General features: G+C 46.0%; 1 protein-coding gene across 10 annotated transcripts in view; it reads left to right on the top strand.

Annotated features, from left to right (window-relative positions):
* Positions 1–16,850, top strand: part of DNM1 (dynamin 1) — a 221,228-nt gene that overhangs the window by 125,540 nt on the left and 78,838 nt on the right. For all 10 annotated transcript variants that reach the window (XR_007245887.1, XR_007245886.1, XM_048512475.1 and 7 more), the window contains one exon: positions 8,189–8,302. Coding sequence is in view for 8 of the 10 variants with exons in the window: in XM_048512475.1 (XP_048368432.1) it covers positions 8,189–8,302 (114 nt within the window). In the remaining 2 variants the exon portion in view is untranslated. The remainder of the gene's footprint in view (positions 1–8,188; positions 8,303–16,850) is intronic.

The raw sequence follows: 16,850 nt of genomic DNA, 5'->3' as shown, positions 1-16,850 counted from the left end.
TATCTGCCTAGTGGTGTATCTCCCTCTGTCCCCGGGCACTACTAATCTGGAAGTCCTGCTTCCTCATCATCTTTGGGCGCCCTCAGCCACACCCATGTCGTTGTCGGTGTGGGCTGGGCCAAAGAAACCTGAGGACACCACCCCCCCAAGCCTTGCCCCCCTGGCTCCTGGCTCCCAGTCCCTTCTGCCCTCCCCTCTGGGAGAGCAGAAGCAACTGCAAGCCCCCGTTCTCATCTCCATATAAGCATGGGGGGGCTTGGGGGCAGGGCCCCATCCCCCTGAGCCCCACCTCCAGGTGTAGTGGAGGGGCGCCTGGAGAACAGCTGTCTCCGGGCACCATTTCCCCCCCATACGCCTTTGGCCTGCCGTATCTCTTTCTGCGGTTTCCAGATGTGATTCCAGTTGGATTCTCTGGTGAGAGAATTTCAGACTTCTTGTGAGATGTTCTGCCTCACAAGTAAAGTAGGCTTTGACATATGGATTCTGACCTTACGTACCTGCCCAGCAATTGCACAAACTCTGCACTGTTCCCCGGCTGTCTGAATAGTAAAGGAGGAAACTGGGGTCAACGTGAGTGGCAAGCTCTGCATATGAAATGAATTTGACTTGCTTTTCTTTATTTTGAATGCTGTTTCCTCGTGTCTGGTTTTACAGCTATGTACCAGACTGGAAGCATGAAAAAACTCCCCTGTTGATATCCCATTTCCATGACTATGTACAGTCGAGCAAATTGGCCTCGCATATATTACACATACACACGACAGCAAAGGTACCGGCGCTTCTGTACTTACACCGGTTTTTTTAAAACAAAAATGCGCCAACATTATGCATAAACACAACCACACGTTTATAATGTATATATATTTTTTACCTATAGAATTTTCTTCATAATTTTATATTAGGTCCGAATGAGATCCACCAATATTAGATGGAGGGGTGGGGGGTAACTATATTTTTAAAAAGAGAGCAAGGGTAAGGAGACTTAAACCTTTCTTCCTGTCAGAGGCAAACTGTGACCTTTTTCATGACAAAGCCATACAGCAGATGCAGGGAACTGTTTCTACAAAAAGAAAACAAGAGCCCAAATGGACTTTGAACAGCAGTGCAGAGGGAGGGAAGGTTTAAGCTCCCCCCTCCCCCCAGGACGAATCAGTCCCCCACAGTTGCTATGTGGCTGCCCCACGCTACTGTAGGCAAGTAGCACGGGGTTCCCCGGCACTCCCCACTACAGGGGCGGCGACAACGCAGCCTCCCCGATGCTGCCGCTGTCGCGCCCCCTCAGCGCGCGTCATTCCTGGCACTCTTCCAAATGGCGCCTTTTGATGACCCTGTGCTCTTCGTGGGGAAGCCCGGGTGCGCGCCAGAAATGACGCGCGCTGAGAGCAGCGCGGGGCATACGGGGGGGGGGGGGGGCAAGTGAGGAAAGGCCCATAAACACTTCTAAGCCCATTGATATCAATAAACTGAGAGGGCTGGCACCTTTCGCCACTATGCTCCACCTTCACTTTAATTTTGCCAATGCTTATTGTCATTAAATAAATATTGCTTAAATCTGGAAAATCATTGAAATAGGAAAACCAACAGCGGTTGTAATAATTAATGGGATACAGAAAGAAAACACAAAGCTTGGGGTATAATTGTTTACCTTTTATTCATTTCGGTAAACAGTATGCTCTTGCTTTGAACCAAGTGTAGGTGCTTTGCGGTAGATTAATGTTGCAGATTTTCACGTGGCCTTTCCAGCGAATTTTACTTTTCCATTATGTTCTGTCTCCATGTGTATATTGGTAATCAATTTGCCTTTGCTCTTTCTGCAAAAATACTTATGAGGTATAATTTAACAGAAATACCTTACTTAAAATATTGAAATGGATGTTGTTCCAACATCCTTCCTCTTCTCCCTCTCTCAAAAGGAAAAAAAACCCAGGAAAGGATGGCCAGGAATTTGGGGAAAGAAAGTGGTTCAAATATTGCCCCTTTCCGTCCAAATCCTAAAATGTTTGTAAAACATTTTCAAATCCCCCCCCCCTTTTTTTGTTTGTGCTCAAAATGATTCCTGGCCACCATTATGTAATTTTTCCTTTTTTTTAGTTCCGTGTTGAATCTAATCTAATGTAAGGTGACCAGATGGTCACCTTTGTAAACCGGGATGGGGGTAGGCGGCATACGTCGTTAATAAGGCTCTTCGCTTACATTCTCGCTCTGTCACAGCGCGGAAACGCCAGGCCCCCAGCTAAGGCCGCGTCTCTGGGGCTTGCCATTCCCGCGCTGTCTGGAAGCGGCTAAGCCGCACTGCTGCTTGCACCACCGCTCTTGCAGCGGAGAAGACACCGCTGCTGTATACGCAGAAGGCAGTGCGGCAGCCTCCCAAAAATCGGGACAATTGAAATAACCCGTGGGACATGGGACAAATTGTTTGAAGGCGGGACTGTCCTGCCAAAAGCGGGACGTCTGGTCAGCCTGATCTAATGTAAAACATGCTTCAATGTTTTATGCTTCAATGTTTTACAGCCTGATGCTTGAAAGATTGCCCCTTCCCCCCCCCACCCAAAAAATAAAAGAACAAGCAGAGAAATGCTGCAGATAAACAGGCGAGGGGGAACTGAGTGAGCTCAGAAAATGATTTCAAGGAGGAAATTCAGGGAAGTCGAGATGCTGAGAAATGTAGTAAACCAATCGCATAGGAACTGAAGACATTTTCCAAAGTTTCAGCCAGGGAATTGTTTTCAATGGGGATTCATTCAAAATATTTTGAGGCCGGGAATAAAACGTTTTGGGGTAAAAACAATGCAAAACTCCAAGGAGGTAATCAGAGGTGGGATCCAGCAGGTTCTCACAGGTTCCCAAGAGTAGGTTTCTAATTATTTGTGTGTGCCGAGAGGGGGTTACTAATTGGTGATTTTGCCCCGTGATTTTTGCCTTAGTTACGCCCCTCCTCTCAGCAGTAGCGCGCAGAATTTGAAGCAGTCTAGCAGGAGGTGCACCGGCGTGCGTGGCAGCCTGCGCCTGCGTACATTTGTTTCTCGCCCAAGGACTGGCGCAGCGGCTGCGTCCTTGCCACAGCCCCGCCCCCGGAATGCCCGGCCACGCCCCCGTCGTGCCCCACCCATCCCCATTGGCGCTACGCCACAGTTTGAATCCCACCACCATGGGAACCTGTTACTAAAATTTTTGGATCCCACCACTGGAGGTAATGTTTTATTTCCTGCCTGAAAATGTTTTAAATGGATTGTGTGGAAGAGCCCATTCTGTGCTCCAGAAATTCCCTTGAACCCGGCACCTTTAACAAATGCCTTTGAATGCTTATGGATTTACTCAGAGAAGACAAGATCTGAAATTTCCATTCTCTTAAAGTATAACGGGTTTATCTGAATTCCACACTCTCCATACTTTGGACTGCTATGGAGTTCCTATAGCTTAAGAACAGGTACATCAAACTGGTGGGCTGTGGGCCATGACCCGCATTCGGAGCAATTTTGTTATTCCCACCTGGCTCATTTTAATCAAGATGTAATCAAAAGTTTGGGATTGTTTCACTTCTACAGAAAGGAACATTGTTTTGCAGGATTGAGAAAGAGATGCCCCATCTTTTTAGACATTTGTACGAAATGTGGCAAGCGTGCCTGAAGTCATATATGCCCCATAACTGTCATAAGTCATTTTATTTACAGTCAGCGACCAGTAGTACAAGATCAGGGTACATCAGTTTCAATGTACCATTACCATAGTGTATATATAGACAAAAGAGGACTAGAAGCACTATTCAAATGTTACATAATCTATAATCTATAATAAGAGTACTAAAAGCACTATACGAAATATTACATAGTCTATGGTATTTACAAGAAGGAATATTTGCGACACTAATATAATTATTATTGTACTTCTACACAGTCGGTGACTGTTTACTAAAAGGTCAACTCGCGAAAAAGCAAGTAGTCGGTAAAATACATTTGATTATGACAAAAGATTTAAAAAGTTAATATAGCTACACTTGTAAAGTGCCTGTGCAGTCTTGCTAAAACCTATAGCCCCATAACCAGGGGTCCCCAAACTTTTAAAACAGGGGGCCAGTTCACTGTCCCTCAGACTGTTGGAGGGCCGGACTAAAAAAAACTATGAACAAATTCCTATGCACAAATGATTGTAAAATGTTTGATTTCACCTTTCAGCCTTTCTGTCATGGCCTATTTTTAGAACAGTGACCAAGTACAGGGTGGGCTCCAAATATTGTTGGGGAGGCTGTGGAATACCTTCCCCTGTAAAAAAAAAAAAGCAGAACTTTCCCAATGAAACATTTCATCTAACCCAGGATCAGGTATCTTCCTGGGTTCTTCCTCCCTAGCAGCCAGTGAGCGATTCACCAGCCTGGCTGATGCCAATGAAAGTGAGGCGGAACAGAAAGCCTGAGAGCAACACATGGAGTAGCTGAGAGGGAAGGGCGGAGCAGGCATTGCCACATGTAAGGTTTCCAACTCTGGGTCAGAAAATTCATGGAGATTTGGGGGTGCCATCATGTAATTGCAATCAACAGCCGTTGGGGCCGGTTCCTCCTCTCCCTCGAGCCCCCACTGCACATGAATGGAGCCATCGCTGCCATGCCTGGCGGGCCGGATAAATGCCTTCAGGGGCCACATTTGGCCCCCGGGCCATAGTTTGGGGACCCCTGCCCATAACTGTGAAATCCTGATCACTAAGTAGTTGTGACTTTATTATAGAGTCAAGAGAAGATTAATTTGCATGGCAAAAATAACTGACAGCCTTCAGAGTATGATCAGTCGTAGAATGAACAATGGGGTCCCCAACTTTTCTGTGCTTGCATGCGCTTTTGGAATTCTGACACAGAGCGGTGCAGTGAAGTCTTTATTTACGGTCAACGGTCAACGGCCAAATACAATACAGTGACACGGCGTGGTGGGCGCAACAATAAATTGGCTGCCCCAGGAAATCAAGCCGAACACACAATGTCAGAGAGTGAGGTTATGGATATTTCTCATAATAGCTGTTAGCATTTCAGACAGAAGCTACGGGCCCTTTCGCACATGCGGAATAACGCACTTGCAATCCACTTTGCAGCTGCGCAAAATAACAAAATCTACTTGCAAACAATTGTGAAAGTGGATTGAAAGTGCATTATTCGGCATGTGCGGAAGTGCCCCGAGTTTAACAGATTGTCTTTTAGAAATGAACATGCTGTTTTTCCCTAACATGTCTTGCATACACACAGCCTGTCACACACTGAAGATCCTCGTGTTATCAGGAAACCAAACAGATCTCCACTGGTCTGTCATAAGCCCTGCTGGGAAAAGCCCCGTTTCTCCCCCACCCACTTTTAAAAAACACTTGGCAGGAGCCTGGAAGGGGGTTGGTGGGGTGCCACATAGGGGACCCCCAATGTGGAAAAATCAAAAGTGTCAAGGTGCACTGATGGGAATTCTTGTTGCAGCAGCATCAGAAGGTGTGGACCTGGTCAGTCAGCTGTTCCTGCTATAAAACCAGGAAAATAAGTTTAATAAATGTTTTTTAAAACAAACAGAGATACATGCAGTTAAAACATTTAAATTGAAACAATAACTTAGTTTGACATTAAAATATAAATTATTTGTATTCGCAATCTCTAAATTAAAATGCCCCACTTTCCACGTCAGATGTTTTTGCAGCTTCTTCAGCTAGTCTGAGTTAACCTCCAGTACTTTGGAACATCAGTTCAAACAGCGCTTTAAATACTTTGCTCGTAATTTCCTAGCCACCAGGGCAAAGAGAGCCATCTTGTAAGAAACATAGGAATCAATATCAGATAGTAAGAAAATCAGTTTCTCGTCATCGGACAGAAAAGCTGTCCTAGGTAGTATTGGCTCCAAAAACCTTTTCCTTATTTCTGAATATAAAGGACAGGAGAGTATATAATGAAAGAGATCCTCAGGCTCTTGTTTTCCACAGATACAAAAGCGCTGAGAAAATAGTACTCATCTTGCATCAGATGGGTCTTTGAAGAGTGGGGAAAGTCCGATCCTTTTTCTGCGTGCGCAGCTACAGCGGAGCAGTCCAACATCCATAGGGCTTGTTTTGCATCTGCCTGCATTCCCCCACTCATTTCTCCCCCACTTCTGAGGGATCCGGGGAAGGCCTCACCCCCCCTAATTTCGATCATATTGTTCCATCAATGCATAGAAGCAACGAGGGGACAATTTAAAAAACTTAACGTGTTTTTGAAGAGGCAGAAGAATACGGCAACCCCGATGACCTGGAAGAAGAGGCAGGTGACCGTGGCTGCTACAGTCGGGACTCTTCCTCTCGTGTAGCAGGAAAAATGCAAGGAGAGGCTGATGTGGAGTAAGCAGCCATGGGGCAGGCCCAGGTGCAGGCAGGGTATCATCACCAGCCCAGTAAAATCAAGGAGATGAATTCCAGATGCACCTTTGTTTCTAGATACATTTTTTAATGCTATTAACACCTTTGTTTGTTGTCTGTTTCTCTCCTATTTAATCAACTCAACCTCTCTTACGCAATGGTATCTGTACAGGGTTGTGTGTACTCTGAAATTTGTATCAATTGCAGCGATATTCAATGTTAAAGTAGCCTAGATTATATAAGAGAATCTGAAGGCCGCATCAAAGTAATCATATGGAAAGGGAGCAAGGAGGTGTATATGACAATAGGCAACACTTTGACAACTGGAAGCCCTGTTCGGCTACTTCTATGGCTTCTGAGGCTACAAGCATGTCGGAAGGGCTAGAGACGCTTCCTTTAAAAATTAATAAATAGCCTGTAAGATTCTTAGGAAGCTAGCCTGTGGTAGCTTCCATATGTTGTGTTTTAACTGCATATGTGCTGAGCCTTGGAATACACACAGCCCTGTTTGTCCCCATCACTTGGTGGTGAGGTTGCCAGATATCCTTTGTTTTACATGGCTGTTTCTTATTCTGAAGCTGTGTGGTTTTCAATGATGTGATATTTCTTCTTGTTTTAGAACTAGAAATTTTATTCTTGGGGGTGCCCAACTGACCCTAAAGCAAGCCGCCCCTCCCCCTTCCATAATGGTCTCTTAAATGCTGATTCTTGCAATCCTAATAACAGTAGCCACCCTAGGAAGACTTCCTTTTAACCATGCTGTGTGGAGTGCCCTCTTTTCTGTTTTCTGATTTTTGTTTCCCATTGCTTAATGTCATTTAATTCCCACCAGCGAGTATCGAACCTGAGGTGTTGCAGATGGTCTCCATGGCAACTCTGTGTCCCTTTTCTCCAGAGCCTTATTCAAACGTGGATATATGAACCTTAAGATAGCTAAATTATCTCCCCAGCAATGGAGCAGCAGTGGTGTAGCGGTTAAGAGCAGGTGCACTCTAATCTGGAGGAACCGGGTTTGATTCCCTGCTCTGCTGCTGGAGCTGTGGAGGCTTATCTGGGGAATTCAGATTAGCCTGTGCACTCCAACACATGCCAGCTGGGTGACCTTGGGCTAGTCACAGCTCTACAGAGCTCTCTCAGCCCCACCTACCTCACAAGGTGTTTGTTGTGAGGGGGGAAGGGAAAGGAGACCCTTTGTCAGACCCTTTGAGTTTCCTTACAGGAGAGAAAGGGGGGATATAAATCCAACTCTTCTTCTTCTCCTCCAATCTTGTCTGCCTGCTTCTTCTCTGAGAAGGATGCCCAAGTAATTATTATTATTATCATTATTATTGTAGATTTCACAGCTGCCAGATCTTTAGCTGGTTGTTGGCCTTCATTACAATTCGAGCCTCACCCAGAGGCCTAGGAAGTTGTAATGTATCGGCGTAGTATTCGTGCGGATCCCAGCAGGGCTGCCTTCTGAATTTGACAGATGTTAATTTTGTCAATTCAAAGTTGTTTCAAGTGCTACCCTAGTGTTTTTGGGATGGCGCCCAGCGTGCCGATTACCACTGGGATGACCTCAGCTGGTTTGTGCCATAGACGCTGAAGCTTATGATGATGATGATGATGATGATGATGATGATGATTATAGTTAGTTAGTTAGTTAGTTAGTTAGTTAGTTAGTTAGTTAGTTAGTTAGTTAGTTAGTTAGTTAGTATACTTCTCTACCCCTGAAATGTTGAGGTCGATCCTCCCATTTGATGTGCTGCTCTGCTTCCTTCTGTGTTTGGCACTTTCTCTATCTATTATGTCCATTACCAGCATATATAATGCCGACACATTTTTATCAACATAGGTGATCCGCAAAGGCTGGCTCACCATCAACAACATCGGCATCATGAAGGGTGGTGCCAAAGAGTACTGGTTTGTTCTGACAGCTGAGAACCTCTCGTGGTACAAGGATGATGAGGTAAGAGCTCTGAGCCGCTAAAATCTGGGAGCATCAGGATCCCCGTTTGAATTCTGTGATTTTCCGTAGAATGAAGCAGTTATATCAATCGTTATGGATAGAAATTGTTGCCTGTTTTTTTCTCACTGTCATGTTGTCTACAGAACTTGGGGCAAGGGGTCCAGATCTTTTCCTTGGGCTTCTCTTGGGAGGCCCTTCAAATGCTCACCGCTCCGGAGATGTACCATCGCTTAAAGTCTAGATTATTCGATCAAGAATATCAGTTTCTCCTGAGCAAAGAAAGCTCTTGCTCTCCAATATTCTATGGGATTATCCCTCAGAAATCTAGCCCTGCTATCTACCTGGAACATCTTGTTAATTACAATTGCAGATGGGTCATGACTAGAGCAAGGTGTAACTCTTTTCCGTCAGTACATCTTCAAGTCGCTTCTCTAATATCCCACAAAATGAGCATTGCTGTCGTTTCTGTCCTAATACAACTGATTCACTTTCTCATATTCTGCTTCACTGTTCAAAATACAACATGTATTACCAACAGGATTTATGCTCCTTTCTGATAAGATAAAAATGGCTAAGCTTCTAAATAACTCTAATGCTGAAATCTCTGAAGCTGTTGCTACATTTTTACTCTGTGTACTGCAAGTTGTGCAATAATGATCTTTCTATTGTATTTGGAACTCATGACACACTCCGGTTTTATGCCTAATAACGGTTTTGGATTTGGATTTGGATTTGGGTCAAATTCAGTGCTCAGACTTCCATAATTCTGATGAGAAATCAATATCTATTACTTCAGAGATTGCGTCAATCATGTTTGGGATGACGTGGTGGATTAAGGGAATATTTCCTTCTGCAAATGCAGGCGCTTTGATATATATTGTGGTGAATGTTGGAGATGCCTGTATTTACCCAAATATATCACCCCAATGCATTGAGTTGGTCAGCGCATTTGTGGTTATAAAGTGTTTTGAAGCAATAGAGCCGGAAAAGTGTTGTTCTTAGTGAAACATCATGGCTTCTTCTCTGTGACAAATTCCCCAGCTGGAGCCTGTCAACTCATAGGCAAGTGTAGAAATTAAATCTTACTCTAAAAAGAGTACTCTAAAAAGAGTACGGGGGTGGGTGGGGGGGAATCCAAGGCTTAGGATTCCCTCTACTGTAAAGTTGTCTAGCAATTGCCAGTTTTATAAAGGTTGGGAAAAAACCTGTGGTAGCTAATAGTTTAACTCCGTACAAGCCATCTTCATGTGCTTCAGAACATAAGAACTAGCCTGCTGGATCAGACCAGAGTCCATCTAGTCCAGCACTCTGCTACTCGCAGTGGCCCACCAGGTGCCTTTGGGAACTCACATGCAGGATATGGAAGCAAGGGCCTTCTGCTGCTGCTCCTGCTCCTGAGCACCTGGTCTGCTAAAACATTTGCAATCTGAGATCAAGGAGGATCAAGATTGGTAGCCATAGATCGACCTCTCCTCCATAAATCTGTCCAAGCCCCTTTTAAAGCTATCCAGGTTAGTGGCCATCACCACCTCCTATGGCAGCATATTCCAAACACTGTGCTGCGGTCAGGTGCCCGGTCCATTGGATGGGGGTGCTAGCCACTGCCGGCATGATTCTTGGATCTCTATCCACTGACAAGTAGGGAACTATATTATCTTTTATTATGGTAGAAGGCAGCTTAGTTAAAATAGGGGCAATCCCTAAATCACGACGAGAGTTACAATGAGGGCACTGCAAAATCATGTGGGATAAAGAGTCAACCTTTTTCAGATCTCATTGACAGAGTCTATCTGAATAGGGTAGATCAGTGGTGGCGAATCTATGGCACACGTGCCAGAGGTGGCACTCAGAGCCCTCTCTGTGGGCACGCGCACACAGAGTTCGTCATATGGGGGGGGCAATCGTCCCCCCCACACACATTTTTATAATCTTATTGTTATATATACTGTACTGATGCTGCTAGTTTTATGAATTTTGTAAATTGTTTTAATCTGCTCTCATTTATTTTATTCTGTATATTGTTGTTGTTATTCTGTATATTGTTGTTTTGGCCAGTATATGTAATATTGTGTTTGGCCTAGTGTACACTGCTCAGAGCCCTTCGGGGGTGGGCGGTTTATAAATTTGATATATAAATAAATAAAAATACCTAGGCTGATTGGGCCACTAGACTTGATGTGCGTGCACCTCAGCGAGCAGGGAGGACTCGGCTGGCGGGCCTGGTGCCTGTGCTCCAGGTGGCTGCTGCCCTTGGGGGGGAGGGGCGAGGCAGCAGAGATGCTAGAGAGGCGCAGAGCAGCGCATATGGGACTTGCTGGAGGCTACAGCAGGCTGGCCCCTGCTCAAGGGGGTTATTCAGGTTAAATTGCCACGTTGGCACTTTGTGATAAATAAGTGGGTTTTGGGTTGCAATTTGGGCACTTGGCCTCGAAAAGTTTCACCATCACTGGGGTAGATTATGATATCTCCCAGGTAAGACTGCTGAAGGCGCAGAGTTCAAACATGCAAGCATGAACGGTCTATGATACTGAGGGAGTGTTTGGTTTCTAATGGGATATTTAAACTGGGGAGCATGTCAAAGAATTGTGGGAGCATACTCTTCGAGCTCGTGTAATTAAGCTGAAATAATCTAGTGCTCTTATATGTTTCTTAATAGTTAATAGAGATTTGTTTCTTCCAAGCTTTAGTACATTGTCCTTTGTTAGGTTGAGCAATTTCGTATCTGGTTCTGGTGGGTTTTCCGGGCTGTGTGGCCATGGTCTGGTGCAGAGGTGGGATCCAGCAGGTTCTCACAGGTTCCCGAGAGTAGGTTACTAATTATTTGTGTGTGCCGAGAGGGGGTTACTAATTGGGGATTTTGCCCCGTGATTTTTGCCTTAGTTACGCCCCTCCTCCGCTCCTCAGCAGTAGTGCGCAGAACTTGAAGCAGTCTAGCAGGAGGTGCACCGGTGTGCGTGGCAGCCTGCGCCTGCGTGCATTCGTTTCCCACCCAAGGACCGGCGCAGCGTCTGCCTCCTTGCCAGTAATCCCCCGCCACTGGAATGCCCGGCCATGCCCCCGTTGTGCCCCGCCCAGCCCCATTGGCGCTACGCCACTGTTTGAATCCCACCACCATGGGAACCTGTTTCTAAAATTTTGGGATCCCACCACTGGTCTGGTGGATCTTGTTCCTAATGTTTCGCCTGCATCTGTGGCTGGCATCTTCAGAGATATATCACAGAGGGAAGTCTGTTAGCATGGTAGACATGAATGTCCTCTTCATACACACGCTGCAGTGGGGAGGGTGAAACCGTGATGAAAAGGTGCCATTTCTTTTGAAACCTGTTTGAATCTGGATTTATTTTCTCAGTGGGGAAATGGCCCATGTGAGCAACAAAACCATCTATGGCATAGAAAGGAAATTGGAGAGAAAAGCTTTTAAGTTCAGCACTGGGGAAAATCTTTGTCAATCTAAAGGTTTACCAAGATGATGAGTCATTGCATGTTGGCAGTACTGCTAGTTCAGATTCAAAGGCAAAGCATACTTTTTAATCTACATATAATAGACCTTTTCTGCAAGTGCAGTTTACCACAGATTTTTCCAGTAGTGAAACCCCTATGGGGATAGGGTGGGATATACATCCAATAAATAAATAAATAAAAATAAAACCTTGTCTCTTGGAAACATTTGCTGTGAAATCATTCCACACACCTCCTTACCCCTGTCGTTTTGGGATTCTCTCCCTTTTCAATTGCATCTATTCCGCATGTTTCTGCTGAAAATGTCTTATTCCTGATGGTGGTGGAATGTTATCCATGATCAAGAAGAACAACCTTCCTCCCTTTTTTTGTATAGGCACTCTAGTGTTACTGCACAGGTATATTTTGAAACAGCAATTCAAACATGCCTCAGCTTCCATTTCTGCTATTGAGAACTAGCAACCCAAAATGGAAGCCGAAACAACTCATAGAGCAGGCACCATTATGCGAAGGAACAGAAACACATTGTGCCCCCGAACCATATTTTTCAGCCATTTTGATCTATAGTAACACACAATACTTACTACAGCAGTCCCCGATTACATGCAGTGATTACTCCTAGTACTTTTTTCAGTTTCCTCCCAGCTTCAGAATCTACTCTAGCATTACATTAGTAGTTGGATATGAAATTGGCAAAACTGATCCAATTGACCATGCTAGTTGTATCTCTGCTCAGTGTTACATCGCTAGTTCAATATGACAAAGAGAAAAAATAAACCAATTCCTTTCTAAAGCAGAAGTGGGGGAAGGAGAGAGTGGCTGAAGGAGAAGTTGGTCAGCTATATGGGGTGTGGATAAGGGTTGGGTGTTTGGACAGAATGGAAGCCAAAAACCCTACTGTAGCAGGTGCCATTACCTGAAAGAAAGGAATCAGGGAGCCCCCCCCCCATTTTTGACCAAATTAGAGCTGTTGTAACACACAATCATTACGGTGTCAGTCACTTGTCAATTTCCTCCTGCAAAAGCAATTTCTCTTGACAATTTAACTTGCTCCTAACTGCTGACATAGTGTATCTTAGCCTTAACATAGTTAATGTAATGTGACAAGGAGAAAAAAAAATGTAAAAATATGAAAAAGTTTCTATTGAAATGAAGCACAAAGGGGAGGAGAAAATGGCTAAGGGGGAGGTTGAATGACAGTGTGGGGGCATGAAAAACGGTCTAGGTGTTTGGTGGGGCAGAGAAATAAATACCATTTCAGCATGATAACATGCTTAAGGGAAGCTGGCTCAGAAATAGATTTTAAAAATATTGTGGTAAAAGTGCTCAGGAAAACAGTGGAGGAAAAATGAAGAGAAAACATTTCCAGAATCAAACGGAGGGGGGAAGTGTTGAATTAAAAGCTGGGCAGCCCCATCCAAACTGGAGTTGGCAGGCTATGGTGCTGACGCGGCGCTACCCCGCTACTCCCATAGAGGCTTCCCAGCAGCATGGGGAGGCGAATGGTCCCGGGGGGGGGGGGTTGGGTCACCGTCATGTACGCCGACCCAACCCCCAGCGTGGCCGTGCGGAAACGGCCGTAGTTTTATTGTAGACAGTTGTCTCAGTTCAGAAAGACACATATCCATTAAACACAGGCGATTTCCTCACTGGCGATTAATCCTGGGATAGTCACCCAAAATATCCAGGTTCCCTCAAGATCTCCTCACAGCCGAACCGTGGAACACAGGTCAGTCCTGTTTCTGGTGCTCCCCCCCCCGCCCCCCATCATGGGATTTTCCTGGACCTGCTTGTATATGCACCTTTTTGAAAAAACACTCCGACGGGAGCTAATAGGAGATGCGGGCTACACATTTGAAGGTCCATAACTTTGGCCCCCATGAACCAAACTTCACCAAACCCGGGTGGTATCATCAGTAGAGTCTCCTATTGATACCACCCAGGTTTTGTGAAGTTTGGTCCAGGGGGTCCAAAGCTATGGACTCTCAAAAGGGGTGCCCCCATCCCCCATTGTTTCCAATGGGAGCTAATAGGAGATGGGGGCTACACATTTGAGGATCCATAACTTTGGCCCCCATGAACCAAACTTCACAAAACCTGGGTGGTACCATCAGGAGGGTCTCCTAAAGATACTCTGGTGCTGCTAGCTTAACAATTGCACCCCTGACAGCAGCCCCCCCCCCCCGAGCCGGCCTAGATGTCTTCACTAGAAACATGCTGCAGTGAGGATGTTGGAACTTAGATGAAAAGGTGCCGATTCTTTTGAAACTTGATTGTATCTAGATTGAATTTTCAGTGGGAATTCGGCCACAGTGGAATTCGGCCTTTATTTCACAAAGACCAGTTCTTGAGAAAACATCACTTCCTTCTTACATTCTGGCTTGCCAATTCCACCAGCAAACATGGATCAATAACATTTAAGTTTTCAAGGAAGCCTGTCCTGTAAAACCACCTGCAGAGCCCCCTGAATAACTTCTCCAGCTGAATCGTTGCTGTTTCTCTCAACTTAGGTGTTCAGCAGGGAGAATATGAGAGTTTCAAACATTAGCTTTAAATTTCAAATTGGCATCCACATCTGGATTCCAGAGGAGGCCAGAATTCCCCGCCAGTTGCTCGGAGGTGGTAGGAATGACTGCGGTTTAGAAACGTAAGCCATTTTAACCAATTCCAGCTGTAAGGATTGGGGGTAAGAAGCAGGGGGAATAGCGATGCCTGTTTATCCTTGGGTGAGGGCAGCCCTCAGGGCGAATACCAGCTCGGGATTTGTACTGCTTCCTTTTTGGATGGATATTGAGAAGTGACGCTACCTGCCAGCCATTGTGACGAACAGAAGGCTGTCCTGCCCCTGAAGGAAAAATCAACCACTCAAATGAGCCTATAAGAGTGCTGCTTCAGCATCCGGTCACCTTCGAGGAGGGGATGAGATGTTGGAGGAACCACAGGAGTGGAGTTCCACCTCAGGGGGGGGAGGAGGAGGAGAAGGAGAAGGAGAAGGAGAAGGAGAAGGAGAAGGAGAAGGAGAAGGAGAAGAAGAAGAAGAAGAAGAAGAAGAAGAAGAAGAAGAAGAAGAAGAAGAAGAAGAAGAAGAAGAAGAAGAAGAAGAAGAAGAAGAAGAAGAAGAAGAAGAAGAAGAAGAAGAAGAAGAAGAAGAAGAAGAATATTTGTTCTGGAAGATCAACATTAGTGACTTCTTAAAGATAGCAAAAACCAATCGTTGCCTAATTAAAAACTGTGAGATGCCTGTCTTCTCCAGCACAAAATCCAAACATACATCAGAAAATCCACATTTGTTTGTTCTTTTCATCCATTGAGAATCATAGTTTTGTGTTGTTCTTACACTGTTCCCATTTTAGAAGAAGAAGAAGAGTTTGGATTTATATCCCCCCTTTCTCTCCTGCAGGAGACTCAAAGGGGCTGACAATCTCCTTGCCCTTCCCCCCTCACAACAAACACCCTGTGAGGTAGGTGGGGCTGAGAGAGCTCCGAGAAGCTGTGACTAGCCCAAGGTCACCCAGCTGGCGTGTGTGGGAGTGCTCAGGCTAATCTGAATTCCCCAGAGAAGCCTCCACAGCTCAGGCGGCAGAGCGGAGAATCAAACCCGGTTCCTCCAGATTAGATACACAAGCTCTTAACCTCCTACGCCACTGAGCTCAGGTCTGGCTCAGGAAAAGCGCTGACAGAGTGAAGGGGGGCACTGCCAAGCAGGGGCGGAGTGAGGGAGAACTGCGCCCGGGGCATGCATGCGTCCTGCGCCCCTGCCGCAGTGCCCCCCTGCCCTCCACCCTGGAATGCCATGCCCATCCCCGCTGCGGCACACACCCAGGGCATTGCACCCCCATGTCCCATTGGTGCTATGCCACTGCTGCCTGGTAGCCTGGCAGAGCAGTTTAACTCTATCTCTGGGATTGTTCTGCCAGTGGCGTAGGAGGAGTGGCGTAGGAGGTTAAGAGCTCGTGTATCTAATCTGGAGGAACCGGGTTTGATTCCCCGCTCTGCCGCCTGAGCTGTGGAGGCTTATCTGGGGAATTCAGATTAGCCTGGGCACTCCCACACACGCCAGCTGAATGACCCTGGGCTAGTCACAGCTTCTTGGAGCTCTCTCAGCCCCGCCTACCTCACAGGGTGTTTGTTGTGAGGGGGGAAGGGCAGGGAGATTGTAAGCCCCTTCTCTCCCCTACAGGAGAGAAAGGGGGGGATATAAATCCAAACTCCTCCTCCTCCTCCTCCTCCTCCTCCTCCTCCTCCTCCTCTTCTTCTTCTTCTTCTTCTTCTTCTTCTTCTTCTTCTTCTTCTTCTTCTTCTTCTTCTTCTTCTTCTTCTTCTTCTTCTTCTTCTTCTTCTTCAGTCTTTGGGGATGAAAGGCTTCAACCCAGTGGCTAGTCGGTGGCAGCCTGTTTGTGCCTGAAAGCACGGCAGAAAAGCCCCTGAAGTAATAACCAGTTTACATTTTTGTGCCTCTGCCAGCTTTCGGCTGTGTTTACCTGGAGACCTGCGCTGCTGGTTTGTTCCTTTCAAACTAACCTGTAGATAAATAAACCTCCTTAGTTGCTTGCATATTAATTCAGCCTCAGTCCTCTCAATCATTTCCGTGGGTACCACAGGACTCGCCTCACAGCAGCGAGCCCAATAGAACACCCAGAAACCGAAGGGAAGGTTTATAGTTCAAAAGGAACTGGTATCCCCCAAATAGTAGGAGTCTGCGGACGCCCCCTCTGTCGAAAAAAAAAAAGGCTTGACTACAAGTCATCCCTTAAATAAACTCAGGGAGACCCGAGTGCTAATGGGGCAGGAGCAGCGCAGAAGAAAGGCCCCTTTGTTTCCGCCAGGGTGGAGGGGAAAGCGGGGAGCGTGTTTTTATTTCCTCCCCTCCTGCACCGCCACCACCCCTACACAAAAAACACGCGCGCACACACACACCACCTCTTTCATAAGCCCCACTCCTGGATCTCCAGCCTCTTTGGAGAGAAAAGAAAGCTGTTTCCTCTCGCAGTCTGCAGCCAAACTCTGTTTGGATGGGAAGCAGTGTGTTTCAGTAGGAATTTTTGAGCTCCCCGCGGAGGTCATATTTTTTCAGCCTGTTGACTTAAAA

This window comes from Sphaerodactylus townsendi, linkage group LG12, assembly GCF_021028975.2.
Source record: "Sphaerodactylus townsendi isolate TG3544 linkage group LG12, MPM_Stown_v2.3, whole genome shotgun sequence".
NCBI lineage: Eukaryota > Metazoa > Chordata > Lepidosauria > Squamata > Sphaerodactylidae > Sphaerodactylus > Sphaerodactylus townsendi.
This window is presented reverse-complemented; position numbering and strand designations above follow the sequence as displayed.